Source organism: Solanum tuberosum, unplaced genomic scaffold (assembly GCF_000226075.1).
Source record: "Solanum tuberosum cultivar DM 1-3 516 R44 unplaced genomic scaffold, SolTub_3.0 scf00312, whole genome shotgun sequence".
Classification (NCBI taxonomy): domain Eukaryota; kingdom Viridiplantae; phylum Streptophyta; class Magnoliopsida; order Solanales; family Solanaceae; genus Solanum; species Solanum tuberosum.
In genome coordinates this window covers 721,045-736,818 of record NW_006239237.1, presented here as the reverse complement: position 1 = coordinate 736,818, position 15,774 = coordinate 721,045, and the positions used below count along the sequence as shown (strand labels likewise).

Genomic DNA, 15,774 nt, shown 5'->3' with positions numbered 1-15,774 from the left:
TGAGAAAAAAAACTTTGGAGAAAAAAAAAAACCAAACATTTTCAAAGAAAAAAAAAAGTTTCTGCAAAAACTAGAACTGAGACAAATACCCAAAAAAAATGTTGGTTTCTAAAATGTTGGAAGCAAAATTTCATAGAAAAAATTATTTATAAAAATTTTGAAACAATATTTTGAAATACAAAATGTTTTTTTCTTGATGTGAGATACCACATGAACACCTTGAGGTGATTATAAGCGGCACATTTTATGGTGTGTTGTGTAGTGGTGGGACTGCTCCACTTTTAACTAAAAATCTCGAGTTTGAGTCCTAAGTATAAAGAATATTTTGTTGGGAGCGTCACCTTCTAACAAGCCCTGTAATGCGCGATTTTAAATTTAGTCGATGCTTTAATGCGGAGAACAGACACTAAATGAAAAATTGGAAGAAAAAAGGCACATTTTTCGAACATATACAATGATACATTGAATTGACAAATTTAAAATATCAAACAAATTTCGAAAAAATGATTAATCTAAATAACGATCCACGCACTCACTTCAATTGGGGTAGTAAGGACTATTTTTGGAATTATTAGTTAATTAATAATTAATTTTATTTTTCTTTTGAGCTTCTTAATTACTCTCTCTGTTAAATAATAGTTGTTCACTATATTATTTTAGAATGTCTCAAAATGTCCCTAATTACTTGTCCAATTTTCCTTTTTTTACTGTTCATTTTGACAAATTAAGCAAAGACAAATTTTTTTTTTACCTATTATACCCTTAATTAATTAATTTAAAAAAAGGTAAAACTTCTTGAAAATCTTAAATTTTTAGTTCATCCACTTTATAATTAATAGGAGTAAAATGATAAATTAACTATGTCGTTCATTATTTTTTAATAGGTGTGTCAATTCAAAAATGGATAAGTAATTAGGGATAGAGGGAATACTGATTAGTTACTTCACCAATTATTGCTTATTAGTTAATTTTCTTTTGTTTATCTTTTTTGCTTCTTACTTAATCAATGATATTGCTTTATTATTTAATCTTCTTCACGCAAATATATTATATATTAGGAAAAATTATTGAAATACACGTCTTATGTTTCCTTTATTTTCAATATTCCCTTCTATTTTTAAAAACCTTTAAAATTCCTTATTTCTTTAATGTATCCGAGCTACATATTAATGTATCTGAGCTAGTATTTAATGTATCCGAGCTACATATTATGTATCCGGTTTATTTTATAATGTATTTGAGCTAGTTTTTAATGTATCCGATCTAAATATTATGTATCCGAGCTAGTTTTTAATGTATCTGAGCTACATATTATGTATCCGGTTTATGTTATAATATATTCGAGATACTCTTTAATGCATCCGAGCTACATATTATGTATCCAATTTGTGTTACTTTTTAAGGGATTAATGTAATTACAAACTAAACACGGATATATTGTAATTTCATATTAAAACAATGTGATTCCTAAAATTTATACATATATATTATTGTAGATAAAATAATTTGTTACCACATAATTATATATATAATTTATTTTAGATTAAAAATTTAAAATTTAAAATATATAAAAACTTAAAATTTACAATGTTAATAATATTTGTAAGTATTCATTTCACACTTAATGAGATGATTTACTATTATGCAAATACAAATATATAACTTATTTTAATTAAAAATTTAAAATTATTTAACCAAAAATTCTTGCCACTAGTACTGTGTATATATATAAAATAATAATTAGAAGATTGTCTGTCAATTCACGTGTCCATAACTCCATATAACCATATATTAAGTGATACGCGATCCAAAATTCGATGTAATATTTAAACATATAATATGCGTCTAGTTAATTATATAACATTAATGTTACATGTTGAGTTGTTACCAATGATTAAATCAAAAGCTCTATATAGTTAGATCTTCACGTGAAATTGAAGGGTGAAAGTGCGTTTAATTTAGATTTTTAAATGTCAAAACTAAAGATGTCGAAAAAGTTTTTAGTTATCACAAGATAACAGTTCACTATAACGATCATATTTTTTTATGTAAACCTTATCTTTTATATTATATGTTCTTTATAACTATACTTTGCTATATAGTAATCAAAAGAAAAAAAAATGGATATACGTCCCCATTTTAAATAAAAAATTTCATTAGATTTTATTGAGATGAAAATTTTATTTTAAGCTAACTTTTTAAGAAATAAAAAGGTCCCTATTTTAACTATTTTATTGATCCATGCAGTCCAATAAAATTAATAATGTTATATAATATAATTAAATAAAATTTAATAGCCACTAGTAAAACATATTAAAATAAAGTGCTAATAAATACAAAAACAAACAAGTCGGTTAGTTAGCTGTGTATATTATGATGATGAAATTAGCTTATAATTAGGTAATTATTAGTCTATGCCAACCTTTGAACATTAGTGAGACAATAATGAAAAATTCCAATATTTCTTAATTATATGAGAAAAATTAGAGTAGCAAATTATGTCTTCATATTATAGACTTCAAGAAGTTGAAATTATCATAAAAGAACTTAAATGTTATCAAGGTTATTAATTTTATGTTAAATATTATTTTAAATGTATCTAAAATAAAAGGATCTTGGTATATGTATATTATAACTCATGTATAATTTTAGTGGGACACTTATAAAATGGTTTAAATGAACATTTTTTTATTTCTTAAAAAAATAGTTTAAGATAAAAAAATCCCGTCAACAAAATTTAATGATCAAAGAGGAAAAAGAGTTGCAGATACACGTTTCGGCCATCTTCAATTCTTGGTAGGCATACATTAATTACATTATATAAAAATAAGGATAGTTGCTGATATATGCATATGTTATTTACGTATGTTTATGAAATAGAGGGTATTGGTTAAATTATTATGGTTGGCGGATGAACAGTACTAGGATATAAGATATGTATATCTGCTGGTTAATATTTTTAATTCATTAAAGAGTTAGATGGGATATTGAGGTGAATTGCAGTATGTTTGTTAAAAGGAAAAATTATAGAAATCTCACATTTTAGTTTACTTATTACCATTATCCCCTGTAAGTTTTACAAATCTCCAAAATTCCTCATTTTCGCACATCAGATTAGTGTATCTCGCGTATCAGATTAGTGTATCTCACGTATCAGATTAGTGTATTTTGTATAAAATGTACAACATATTAGTGTATCATGCATAAAATGTAATGTATCTTACTTAACGATTAATGTACCTCGCGCATCAGATTAATGTATTAGCGCTTATATTATCATTTCTGTAATTATAAACTTTTAAGAAATAAATTGTAATTTTACCTTAAAAGTATGTGATTTCTGTAATTTACCCTTGTTAAAATGGGTTGTGAGTTTGTTTTGGAAATTAATAGGAATAATGGGCCAATCATTGGTTGGAATAAAAGGGTGTCAAAGGAAAAAGTAATTGTTCCTAAAGCAATTCGGTTTAAATTTTATATTTTGGTTATTATATATATTATGATTCAAGTTTTGATAGGTTGGTATGTGTAATTAAATATTATATGTATGGTAATAAGTGAATATCATTCGAATTATGATATTGGAAAGGAAATAATTGGAATTTAATCCTAGACTTGAAACTTGGAAAACTATGATAGTGAAATGTTAATTGGCATCAAGAGTTACGAACTTGATTATAAAGTCTAGTGAATTTTTAGGTCAAGGCTAAACACATAATAATGTGAGTGTTGTTAGTTTCGAAATCTTATTGTGAATATGTACTTGAATAGATTGCATTGATTTGGAAGCTTAACGAAAAGGGAAGGCTTAAGTCTCGGAGTGATTGTTCAGTTATTTGAGGCAAGTGAATTTCTAAACCCTTGTTAAGTGTGTGGAATTCGTGTATTTCCTTGTAATATGTGTTTGGGAGTAATGGAAATTGGTGGAGGGATTGACTTGTCCATGTTGAATAATTCTAATGATAGAAAAAGGGTAATAAAAAGGTAATGTGATAAATTGTTGGTGTGTGATGTTTGAGAATGATTTGAAGGCTTATTGTTTAATTGTTGATGTTGTATCACGGTTGTATTGTTGCTAGCCTTCAAAGGCGGGCGGAACTTCACTCTTTTTTGCGAATTGTGCATTGATATTAAAATGGTCATTTTCTCATTTTTTTTGTGAGCATGTCATTTGCATTGGTTTTGAGACATGGTTGTGATAAGTGTTATGTGATAAGAGGATGTACCAATTCGAGGGACGTATCGCACGCTGCGATGGATACTATATTTCGAGGGACGTATCGCGCGCCGCGATGGATACTATATTTCGAGGGACGTATCGCACGCTGCGATGGATACTATATATCAAAGGGTCGTATCGCACGCTGCGATGGATACTATATTTCGAGGGACGTATCGCACGCTGCGATGGATACTATATATCAAGGGTCGTATCGCACGCTGCGATGGATGCATGGACAGATATGTCCCCTATGGGTCCCAAACTGAGAAACATCATGTGTGTATCGTTAGGTCAGACAAGCACCACTATACTTGACATTGCATTTTATTGCATTGCATATTTTTATCATTGATGAACTTGATCTTGTGTGTTGCTGATCTTGTGAGTGCCTTTCTGTGAAACTTGTGATTGATGAATATTGAGTTGTTATTGAGAATATGTAATATGTTAGAGTGTTGTTGAGTTGTGTGCTTTGTAAACTGTGAACTGTTAGGTTGGGCTGGTTTTATGCAGGTTGTAGTTGTGAAGGTTCGGATAGGGTGTAAGGAGTACCCGTATTTTGTTCCCTTAGCTTGTGTTTAGAGGTTTGCTTGTTGAGTACCGTGTCTTCTACATTTTTGTAGGTTACGGGCCCGAATCTTCGTGATACCTTCTATTCCCTTCGTTTCTGAGGCTTTCTGTGGAGATTTGTGAGGTAGTTGTTTATCATCTCAGCGGACCTTCTTACTAATGTTTATGATTCTATTGTTACTTGAAAGACAACGTCATTTGAGACTTGCGTATTTTATTTCAATTCTAGTTTTTACATTAGAGGCTTGTGCATGTGACAACCAGGTTTTGAGAATTGAATTAAGTCGACTTGTTATTCGTATTAATAATTGTTATTGGACTTTTGTTTTATTTCCGCACTCTATCGATATGATTGAATTTTAGGATGACTTGTCTTGATGGGATAAGACAAGTGCCATCACATCCATTTTTGGATTGTGACAGTTACTTTCAGATGTGATGATTTAAAGTTAGATCTGGGACCGAAGTTTAATTACTATCAGAGCTAACTTCGGCCCAGATCTAAAATTAGGCTTTAGAAATTTAAATGAAAATTTCAAATTTAGTTATGATAAGCTAACTTCCGCTCAAGATCTAATATTAGGCTTTAGAAGTTAAAATGAAATAACCAAACTTAGCTATGTGAGAGCTAATTTCCGCTCAAGGTCTAAAATTAGGCTTTAGAAATTAAAATGAAATAACCAAACTTAGCTATGCGAGAGCTAACTTTCGCCGCGGGTCTAAAGTTAGGCTGTAGAAGTTCAAATGAAATTTCCAACTTTAAGAGCCTGTTTGAATTGTCTTTTCATTTTTTACTTATAAGTTGAAATTCATAAGTTAGAAATTCTAATTTATGACTTTTAATTTATTTTTGTCATTGTAGCTTAAAACTAAGTGCTTATAAAAACTTTTAATTTTACTCAAACACTTGAAAAGTGTTTTAAAACTATTTTAACTTTAAAACACTTAAAATGAGTTGATCCAAACAAGATGTCAAAGCTAACTTCTACCCTAGGTCTAAAGTAAGCCTTTAGAAGTTCAAATGAAATTCTCATTTATTCTAATCTTAGTAAATAGAGTTATTTGATACATGTTGTTGGTAGAAGGTGATAGATATCTCGTGAAATTAGTTGAGATGCACGTAAATTGGTTCATACATCACCATTATAAATTTTTCATTTAGAAAGTCACGTGGATGTAGAAGATCCATAGGTTGTGAACTTCTTTTACTAGAAAAGAAGCAATAAAGATATCAAGGATATACGCATCGATTTACTCTATGCCGACAAAATAATAATGTAAGTTTATCCATCATGATTGAATGTAAAGCGTCTATAGATATTTTTTAAGTCCACAGTCAAATCTCAGGGCTCGACTCTGCACTAGAGTAGTAGTTATCACATGGGCCTTTTTCTGGGCCTGAAAATCATAGTGTTGTTTCCAGCCCATTCTTTTGTAAGAATAAGATTTAAATATATTTCTTCTGATAAATAAATTGAAGAACTAATCATTACAACAAAATTATCAATTTAACCATATCATAAGAGTTTAATTCTATATGATTTTTTATTTCATCAAGTTAGATAATTATAATTAATTTAACACGATGACACATAATTTTTTACAATGTCAATATACCTGACTTAAATTTTTTAATAATTACTAATTTCAATATCTTTTTCCGACACTAAAAAATAACAAACGATATTATTTCTTTTTTTTCTTCGTACGTAAGCATATATTATTCTTCAAATATTTACTTTATTATTTCACAAAACAACATTCTTTTTGGAGGAAAACATACCTGTAAATTGTCTCTCTCTAGCTGTATGGAGAACTCTATCACGAAATTCTTTTAAATTATCGACGTATAGAAGTTAATCAAACTTTATAATAAAGTGATATTTTTGTGAAAAGTTGGTGTTGCAATGCGTAATATTTATTTATATAGGAGATGGAATAATGGTAAGTCTTCAAAGTTTTTGGATAAACAGATACAAACAAATTAGTGTCAAGATGAGGATAAGAAGTTTCAAGATAACAAAATGAGTTGGAAAATTTGAAGATGACAAGTTATTAGAAGATAGATAGCAAAATGAGTTTGGAAATAATGATAAGGTTAAACTTTTGTTGCTATATGATCAAGAGATTATGAGTATAACGAGAAATAAGATTGAATATAATATATTACTAAATAATAAAAGAAATTCGACGAAATAATGACAGATTTTTTAAAAAATTTAACGACGTTTGTTAGGTTATTTTTAGCACAAAATATGTGAAAACTATAAAGAACTATATTTTATAAGAAAATTGACGGAGTCAGTTGTCGTTTCAACATTTTTTATCAACATTTTTTAAAAGAAAAAATGGTCAAATGTCCTCCTAATCTATATTCGGATTTCCAACTACACACTTTGATTTCACCGAAATCCTATTACCCATCTGAACTGTTTAAAATTGAAATTTATATCCTTAAAAAGCCACAATCACATTTATGTTGACAGGTGAAATGCACACGTTTGACATGCGGATATTTTTTAAAAAAATTTTTTTCCTTTTTAATTTATTATTCTAAAGTCGTGTTGAAGGTCAAAAGTTCAAAATTTGTAGATGTGTTTCTTGGATCTTCATATATTGAAACTTTTTTATTATAATGTTGGTTGCAAATTGTTTGAAGCTGAAAATATTAGGCTAGTTGAGTTCATAGCTGAAATGTTTGGATCTGAAGAATGCCGGACCTCTATGAAAATTGATGAGCATTCATATGAATTTTTTGAATCTATATTTTTAAATTAGGAGAAGAAGTTGAGTTCGTCAATGGTTCGAAGAATTCTCTATGACTGAAAATCGAACTTACAGATTGAAACTTTGAAGCACAACTTGAAATCACCATTAAAATTAGTTTAAAAGCTTGAGTTCTAATTTTGACTTGCCACAAACGAGCTCCGTTTTGAATGGGTAATATCAAAAAAATCAAAATGTTGAGAGAAGCTTATATCTAAAATTTGAAGCAATTTCAAAATGGTGAGAGGTGGTGTAATTTGATGTCTATCATTGATCTCTACAAAGTTACTATGGAGAAGAAAGCAAATAATTAGAAGTAGAAACAAATAAGAAAAGAAAGGAATAAAGATAATGTATATATTTATGAAAAAAATATTAAAAGTAAAATTTTAATATTTATTTTTGATCTTCACTCTCTCAAAGAGAGTACAATAAACTCGCTTTGCCATGTAGGTATTTAGCGTGGTAATAATTTCAATTTTAAATAGTTTAGGAGGGTGATAGAACTCCCGTGAAATTAAAATGTGTAGTTAAAAATTCGTATATATATTAGGGGGCATTTGACCATTTTCTCTTTGTTTTTTTAAAAAAAACTAATAGAAAAGTTAATTATGATAAATACTTCTATCGCCTACTAGTTAAACGTTAATATCAAAATTAAAATGAATGTAACAAAAGTAAAGGCATGAATGGTCAATAATTTTAATTAGGGAAAAGGACAAATATACCCCCGAATTATCATAAATGGTATGCAGATACCCTTCATCATATTTTTGGGACATTGGTGCTCCTGCCGTCCAAAAACTGAGCATATATACCCTTTATACTAACGGGACATACACGTGTCATAATCTTATCCGTCGATTAAATATCGAATCGATGGATAAGATTGCACCACGTGTCCCTATTTAGTCTTCCGTTAGAGTGAAGGGCATATATGCTCTAGTTTTTAGACGGCAAGGGCATCAATGTCCCAATAGTATGACGGAGGGTATCTGCTTACCATTTACGATAGTTCAGGGGTAATCGATGAGCAATCATATGAATTTTTTGAATTTATATTTTTAAATTAGGAGAAAAAGCTGAGTTCGTCGATGGTTTGAAGAATTCTCTATTGCTGAAAATTAAAGCTAAAGGTTGAAACTTTGAAGCACAACTTGAAATCACCATTAAAATTAGTTTAAAAGTTTGAGTTCTAATTTTGACTTGCCACAAACGAGCTCCGTTAATCACAAAAATTGCAAGGGGTCACAAGAATTTCCGTGGGTCTATTGAGTATTGAATATAGGATCAAGAATCTTCCTTGTACTGAAAGTTTATTAAAGAAAATTAGTTGATGTCATTGTATTAAGTTTAAATTTGTTTCGATTTTAAAAAAATTGGGTCCATAGTTCCTGATTGTGGAGAATGAGGATAGAATTATTATCTGCGATTTGTGGTGTATCGATTAACATAATTATGACGGTAATTTCAAAATGGTGAGAGGTGGTGTAATTTGATGGCTGCCATTAATCTCTACAAAGTTACGATGGAGAAGAAAGCAAATAATTAGAAGTACAAGCAAATAAGAAAAGAGGCATGAACGGTCTATAATTTTAATTATACAATACCAAGCAATTTAAATCATATATAGTAATCTATATATATAACTTAATCATGATTAAGTAATTAATAAATATATAAGGGGCATTTATCTTTATTGATTTGATGTAAACAACATGTACGAATAATTATTTTACTCAGATACCAAGCATAAGTTTGAAAAAGAGCCTTAGAGTAACGGTATAATTATCTATGTATGATTTAGAAGTCACAAATTTGAACTGTGTAATCGATCACTACTCACCTTCTCGTTATGCATAGAGCTTAGACTTTATCAAGTTAAAGCCAAAAATAATTATATATGGATAATTGATAAAAAGACGATCATAATATTTATTATATCACGACATACACACATTATACAATTCAATATTCAAAGCAGAAATAATATACTAGCAAAGGATAAATAACACAGGTAGAGACTAGCGTTTAAGATAATGCAATAACAATACAGATTTAGAGTTGAAATAACTGAATTATGTCGAAATAGTAAATAGAAATATAGCTTCGTCCTCGATGCATAACACCCAAAATAAAAAGTTGAAGAACTTCTAAATATTGTGCAAATCATTGATGAACTCTTCAATATAACCACTCATGAATCCTGGCCTTGTTAGTGTCTCTTTCCACTTGACATGTTTTTTCTTGATTAATTCACTCCCTTCATCCATCACACTTTTTATAATGTTACACAAATTCTCTTTTGTGAACCACCCATTTTCATCTCTTTCAACTTCAAGAGCAACTTTTAACTCATTAGCCAAAAGCCTAGTATTCAAAATTTGGTCACCCAACTTTGGTACAAGCACAACTTGACAATCACTCATTAAAGATTCCCACATTGATCCAAAACCACAATGGCTCACAAAACATCCAATTGAAGAGTGACTCAAAATCCCAATTTGTGGCACAAAATCCCCACATACTATTCCCTTGCCTTTAGTCCTCTCTTCAAATCCCTCCGGTAGGGCTTCGTCGATCGTCTTGACACCAGATGGAGGTTTTAATGCGATTAGAAAGGGTAAATTAGTCAATTCAATCCCTAATATGAGTTCTTGAAATTGATCCTTTTCGAGAATCAATTGGCTCCCAAAAGAACAAAACAGGACAGACCCTAGCTTGTACTGTTGGAGCCAATTAGCCCATTTTTTGTCTAGACGATCTTTAGGTGATGGCTCGGTCAATACCGGCCAGGTTAGGTACACTGGTTTGTTATATTGGCTAGACAAATAGTCACAAAATGGCCCTTCTAGTTCCCTACATGTCCGAATTGATATAGCGAATCCTGATGTGACACGTTCAAAAAAAGTTGCACCACTACCGTATTCTTGAAATACGGAAAATAGTCCACCAGCTTCGTGTTCACGAAGCTTTACTTCTGACGAAGGGTACCCTTTTGGTGGTTTAATCATTTCTTCAAAGTTACATGATTTTCGTGCGGGGACTAACGCGATCGCAATAGATGCCGCACATATGAGGCTGTTTCTGTGCCTAGAGGAAGGCCATCAACATGAGGGATTGTAATTAAGTGAAATGTGATTAAATTTAAGCTCTAAGACATGTTAGAAACTCTAAGTCTTGTAAAAAAACTTGTTTTAAAAAATTGCTAAAACACTAATTGATACTTATACACTCTTATTATTCCAAGTGATGGAACAATTTAAATGTTAAAATATAAAAAATTCCCAACTTTATCCGAGTCAAGACTTTGAACTAAATGATTAGCTCAAACTCATAAACGTGGATTCAAAGTTAGTTACTAAATTTGAAAGAATATCAATAATTCTCAAGTTAGTCTTAGAGCTTAAATTTACCTTAACTAAAACAGGTTTTGAAAATTGAATACTTAAAAGTAAATAAGTAATGAAATAGAAATCTCCCCAAGGATTCATCTAAATTAATAAAAAAAAGTTAGAGTCAAATAAGAAATAATCAAATACAATAATAAAGGGAGGAAAATCTCAAATTGGGCTTTTGCCAAATTCGAAATTGTTGGGCTTAGCAGGCCCAAACTTGAACCTGTTCTAAAAGACTAAGAGTCGCTGCTCCATTGTGTGGGCCTGTCTTAGCCCATTTCATCCATGTATCACTGTGTATATAACAGCGTATATCATGTCACTGATGGTCAAGTCAGTAAGCTTTTTTTTATTAAGTCACAAAGAAGCTTTTCAAGCTAGGCTAAAGGAAATCACTCAAACACATTAATTAATCAAATATGCCAAAGTAGAACATTACTGCAAATAATAGTCTACTTTGAATAGATCTCTGTTTCTCAAACTAATAAGTGATAGTTTAAGTATAAAACTCACACTCTCAAAAATTTAAATATGAAACTAAAAAAAGAAGAAGGATAATTTAGGTATATTTCTAACACTTATCTTTTAATTAAAATAGATAACATCCCAATATATTCCTATTCCACTATGATAAATTACTATCCTTAGGTAACAAACAAATAAAGAATTGGGACATATGAGATTTTTTTTTACTTGTACCAAAAAAAATCCAGATTTTTATTCAATATTGTCCTATTTTTTTATTTATTTTTGTGTGTGTGTGAAGAGCATAACTCTTATCTTCTTCATCACCATTAACATAAACTCCCAAGAACTCAAAAATGCTGCAAACCAAATCCTTCCTCTCATCCAATTACTTCTTCCCTCTCACTTTTCCTCCCAACCCCATTACTTCTCTCACTCCATTTCACAATTTCCTTCAAAAATCCAACTCCACGCGCCGTTCTGTATCAGCCACTAAATCACACGCGCCATCGTCGTTGCTAGCTGAAGCCCCAGATGAAACGGTTATTTCCGTCGATGAAACAACCAACGCGCCACCGGAGGAAGGACCCATTGAGCTCCCTTCTTCGATAACGGATATTTTTGCTACTTCTGATGACCCTTCGCCGCTTCAAACCGCCACCAGTCTTCTCCTCACCGGAGCTGTATCGGTTTTCCTCTTCCGCTCCCTCCGCCGCCGCGCTAAACGAGCCAAAGAACTGGTAAAAGCTTGTGTCTTTTTACTGTATATAGTGTGAATTTTGCTAATACGGTTCTAGCTATAAAAACAACCTCTTATAGAAATGCAGGTAAGATTGCGTAAAATCGACCATAACGGAAGCTTAGTACATTGAACTCAGCTTTAAAAGGACACTTTTGGTCCTTTTTGTATGTGAATTTGAATGCATTTTGAAATACTCCCTCAGTTTTAATTTATGTTACGGTATTTGATTGGGCACGAAGTTGAAAGAAGGTAAAACATGCAATTATTTTAAGATGTAGAAAAGTGTAGTTTTTTTTTGGAACGAACCGGAAAAGAAAAGTGTCATATAAAATGAGTATATTTACGTGTTTGCAGTCAAATTCGGAGGTCGAAACCTAGATGTGGGTTCGGCAATAGCTTTTGCTCAAACAATGTATATGTTGTTATGATATTTATTGAATGTATAGACATAGTAAATTTAGAACATATTATTAGCATTTAAATTTGTTAGGCTCAAATCAACAACCCATTGAGTTGAAATCATGGCTCCGCCTCTATTTGCAGTCTGCATAAAAATATTACAAAATCCCGTTTGAGAAAACAAAAGATGATATGAATTCTCAAATAGTAATGCGACAACAATATACCTAGTGTAATCGCTCAAAGTGGGGTTGAGGGAGGGTAGAGTGTACGAGAGGTTGTTTTCAATAGATCCTCCACTCAAGGAGTGGAAGAAGGTTATTGGAATGAAATTGGTTGTACATGCTCTCATCCTCATGTTTTTTCACTATTTATTTTTAATTTCATTGAATATGGTTATGGAAATATGAGCAAAAGCATATCACTTCTTAGCTGTGCAATTCTTGTTCAGTTGATTAGAAATGCATATGTACTCGACATGATATTTTTGGAGAGCCCGAACAACATAGACTGAAGGTAATTAAGGAACATACATGTTTATTTTGTGATAATAATGTGGGATTTCTTTTTGCTGGTATTAGAAACTTAGGTCAACGGGAACGAAGAAAACGTTGAAGGAGGAGGCAGTGGAGAGTTTGAAAGCTATTACGCCAACGCCAATTGATGCCAAGACTCCACCTTCACCTGCTCAGGCACTCTTGGGAGGTTTAACAGCAGGTGTTATTGCACTTCTCCTTTACAAGTTCACCACTACCGTCGAAGCTTCTCTGAACCGCCAAGCACTTTCAGATAGTTTCTCGGTTTGCATTTCATTTGCCTTTACTACATTTGCTGTTTCTTTTCTTCATTTTTTCCACTGTGATCCGTATAATGCATAACAAGTAGGGTAAACATTCAGACAACTTATTCAGAATGGGGAAAACGGGGTGAGAGGGAATAATCTATACTATTCTTTAGTAGAGAATTGATGGTAACTAGAACATAGCATACCATCAGTTGTTTACCTTTGGCAGAGTAGATTTTGCAAATGTGAACAGAACCTCTAGTGAAAGAATCTTGCCAATGTTCACTTTTCGGTGTCATTTGTTTGGTTGATGTTAATGAAGAGGATTGGATCCTTCAGTTTCATACTTCTATTGGTTACCATTTGATAATCGTTCTTTCTTTGTGTTTGCAACAGGTTCGCCAGATAACAATAACGATTAGGTAGTTTTTAATAGCTTCCCTTTACGCTAATGCATTGCTTTACTGTTGAAAGATTATGAAACCTTCTTATTTACAACTTTTTGCAGAACTATAATAAATGGAATATGTTACCTCGCGACGTTTGTCTTTGGCATCAACTCTATTGGTTTGTTCCTTTATTCTGGTCAGCTTGCCTTGAACTCTATCATGGGAGATTCTGCTAGTGGAGAAACTAACAGTAAAGGTGAAGCACAGTTGAGTTCAAAGGATTCGACACCAACACGTCCTGTAGATAGCACTGAAGGGAACAAAGACGATGGCAATAAAACTTCCTAGGATACAACATAGTGAAAGAATGTGACTTAGAAATGAACACCAGGTTTAGTACACTTATTCCGTTAATTTTTTGCAATTTGTAGACTATTATCCTTCCGCTGCAGAATTAATCATGTAAAATTGCCACCCAGAGCCAATACGGCCTTTTTGAAATGGTAGAAACTAATAGGTTGAAGGGGAGCCTTGGCGGAACTAGTAATGTTGTTGCCATGTGACCAGGAGGTCATGGGTACGACCTATGGAAACAGTCTCTTGTAGAAATGCAGGGTGAGGCTGCGTACAATAGATCCTTGTGGTCCAGCCCTTACAGGGACCCTGCGCATAGCGGGGGCTTAGTGCACTGGGCTGCCCTTTGGTTGCAATTAATAGGTTGTGAAGCCCCTTGCAGGTACTCTTGCAAGTGCTGCATGGTCGGCTAAAAAGAAAACTATCAGCACTAATCCCACAAGTGGGGTCTAGGGAGGGTAGAGTCTACGCAGACCTTGCCCCTCGGCATAGTGCCATATTCTGGAACATTAATGGACCCTTTAGGCGCATAAGGTTTAAACATACTGCCACCACGGAAACAACAGCCTTTGTCAAGATTTTCCTTCTTGCAGCAGAAACATGTTCTTATGTGTGCAGGGGCGGGGGTCCGTATGAATAGAGACATGTTTTTTCCTTGGAAGTACGGCATAAATTAGCTGCATTATATGCAATTTTACTGTCAAAAGTCCTTGATGTACTATCAAGAGAGAAATATGTCAGTTCTGATGGACAAAATTCCTTTTTGCAGCCAGACAGCGATAATAGCAGATACTAGCCAGTTTATGTGCAAGACTCCTGTAGGTGCACGAGGCAGTTCGGATCAGTCTACATTAAGGCCAGCAGTGCAAACTCAGAGGTGTTAAATTGGTTACGGCAGGAGACCATATGTTCAATCTTTGATAGTGAAATGTAACGCAACAAGTGATGATGTTCCTCTTTTCAGTGACGTCGAAATGATTGAACCAGTACATATATTCCTCAACCTGTTCATGAAGTTACACAGTGCGACGTATAAACACCAAACAGAAGTTGTATGAGCCACTTGAAATTTTGTTGATTCCAACATAATGGAGATATTGAAGAGTAGATAGTGAAGATCATAATGATCTTGTATGTTGTGCATTTGTACATTCTTTTAGTTGCAATGCTTGTGAAGTTCTCTTGTTAAGCAATGAAAGTTTTCACCTCTGAATAACGTTTTGATTGTTCTCATCTTTCCAAAAACTTCTTTATTATAGTTTTCACAATCAACGACCATGGTCTTCCGACACGGTCAAATTTAGAATTTGAACTTTATAGGTTTGAGCATGAAATTCTCTTACTATCCATTAGATTTACTAGGTTTAAATTCTATTATTTGTACTTGCTTAATGAATCTTTTAACATGTAATCAGTATATGACAGAAATGTTTTTTAATCTTCTCATGTTCGATTGGTCAAAAAATTTGGAAAACATTATTTTTTAGAAAAACATGCTCCTTTAAAATGAAGCAAGGGAAACAAGTTTCACAAGTAACATTCAATTGTGTTCTCGCTTTCTAAAAGACATCCTCTTCCCCAGCCCCACCACTCTTACCTCTACTCTCAACTCCCAAAGTATGTGTCTAAATTACATACGAAATATTTTCCTTCGTACTGAAAACACCCCAAGTCCCCCCCCCCCC

At 32.2% G+C, this 15,774-nt stretch overlaps 2 protein-coding genes across 2 annotated transcripts; one reads left to right on the top strand and one right to left on the bottom strand.

The window, feature by feature from the left end:
- Positions 1–9,711: 9,711 nt before the first annotated feature.
- Positions 9,712–11,239, bottom strand: LOC102597473 (UDP-glycosyltransferase 79B6-like). The gene is made up of 3 exons (XM_006360018.1): positions 11,180–11,239; positions 10,975–10,979; positions 9,712–10,651 (listed from the first exon to the last, which is right to left on the bottom strand). The coding sequence occupies exons 1-3, from the start codon at positions 11,237–11,239 to the stop codon at positions 9,712–9,714; spliced, it is 1,005 nt and encodes a 334-aa protein (XP_006360080.1).
- A 453-nt stretch (positions 11,240–11,692) lies between these two features.
- Positions 11,693–15,302, top strand: LOC102589824 (uncharacterized). The gene is made up of 5 exons (XM_006359998.2): positions 11,693–12,161; positions 13,144–13,362; positions 13,743–13,768; positions 13,855–14,126; positions 14,859–15,302. The coding sequence occupies exons 1-4, from the start codon at positions 11,778–11,780 to the stop codon at positions 14,081–14,083; spliced, it is 858 nt and encodes a 285-aa protein (XP_006360060.1). The 5' UTR covers positions 11,693–11,777; the 3' UTR covers positions 14,084–14,126; positions 14,859–15,302.
- Positions 15,303–15,774: the final 472 nt, after the last annotated feature.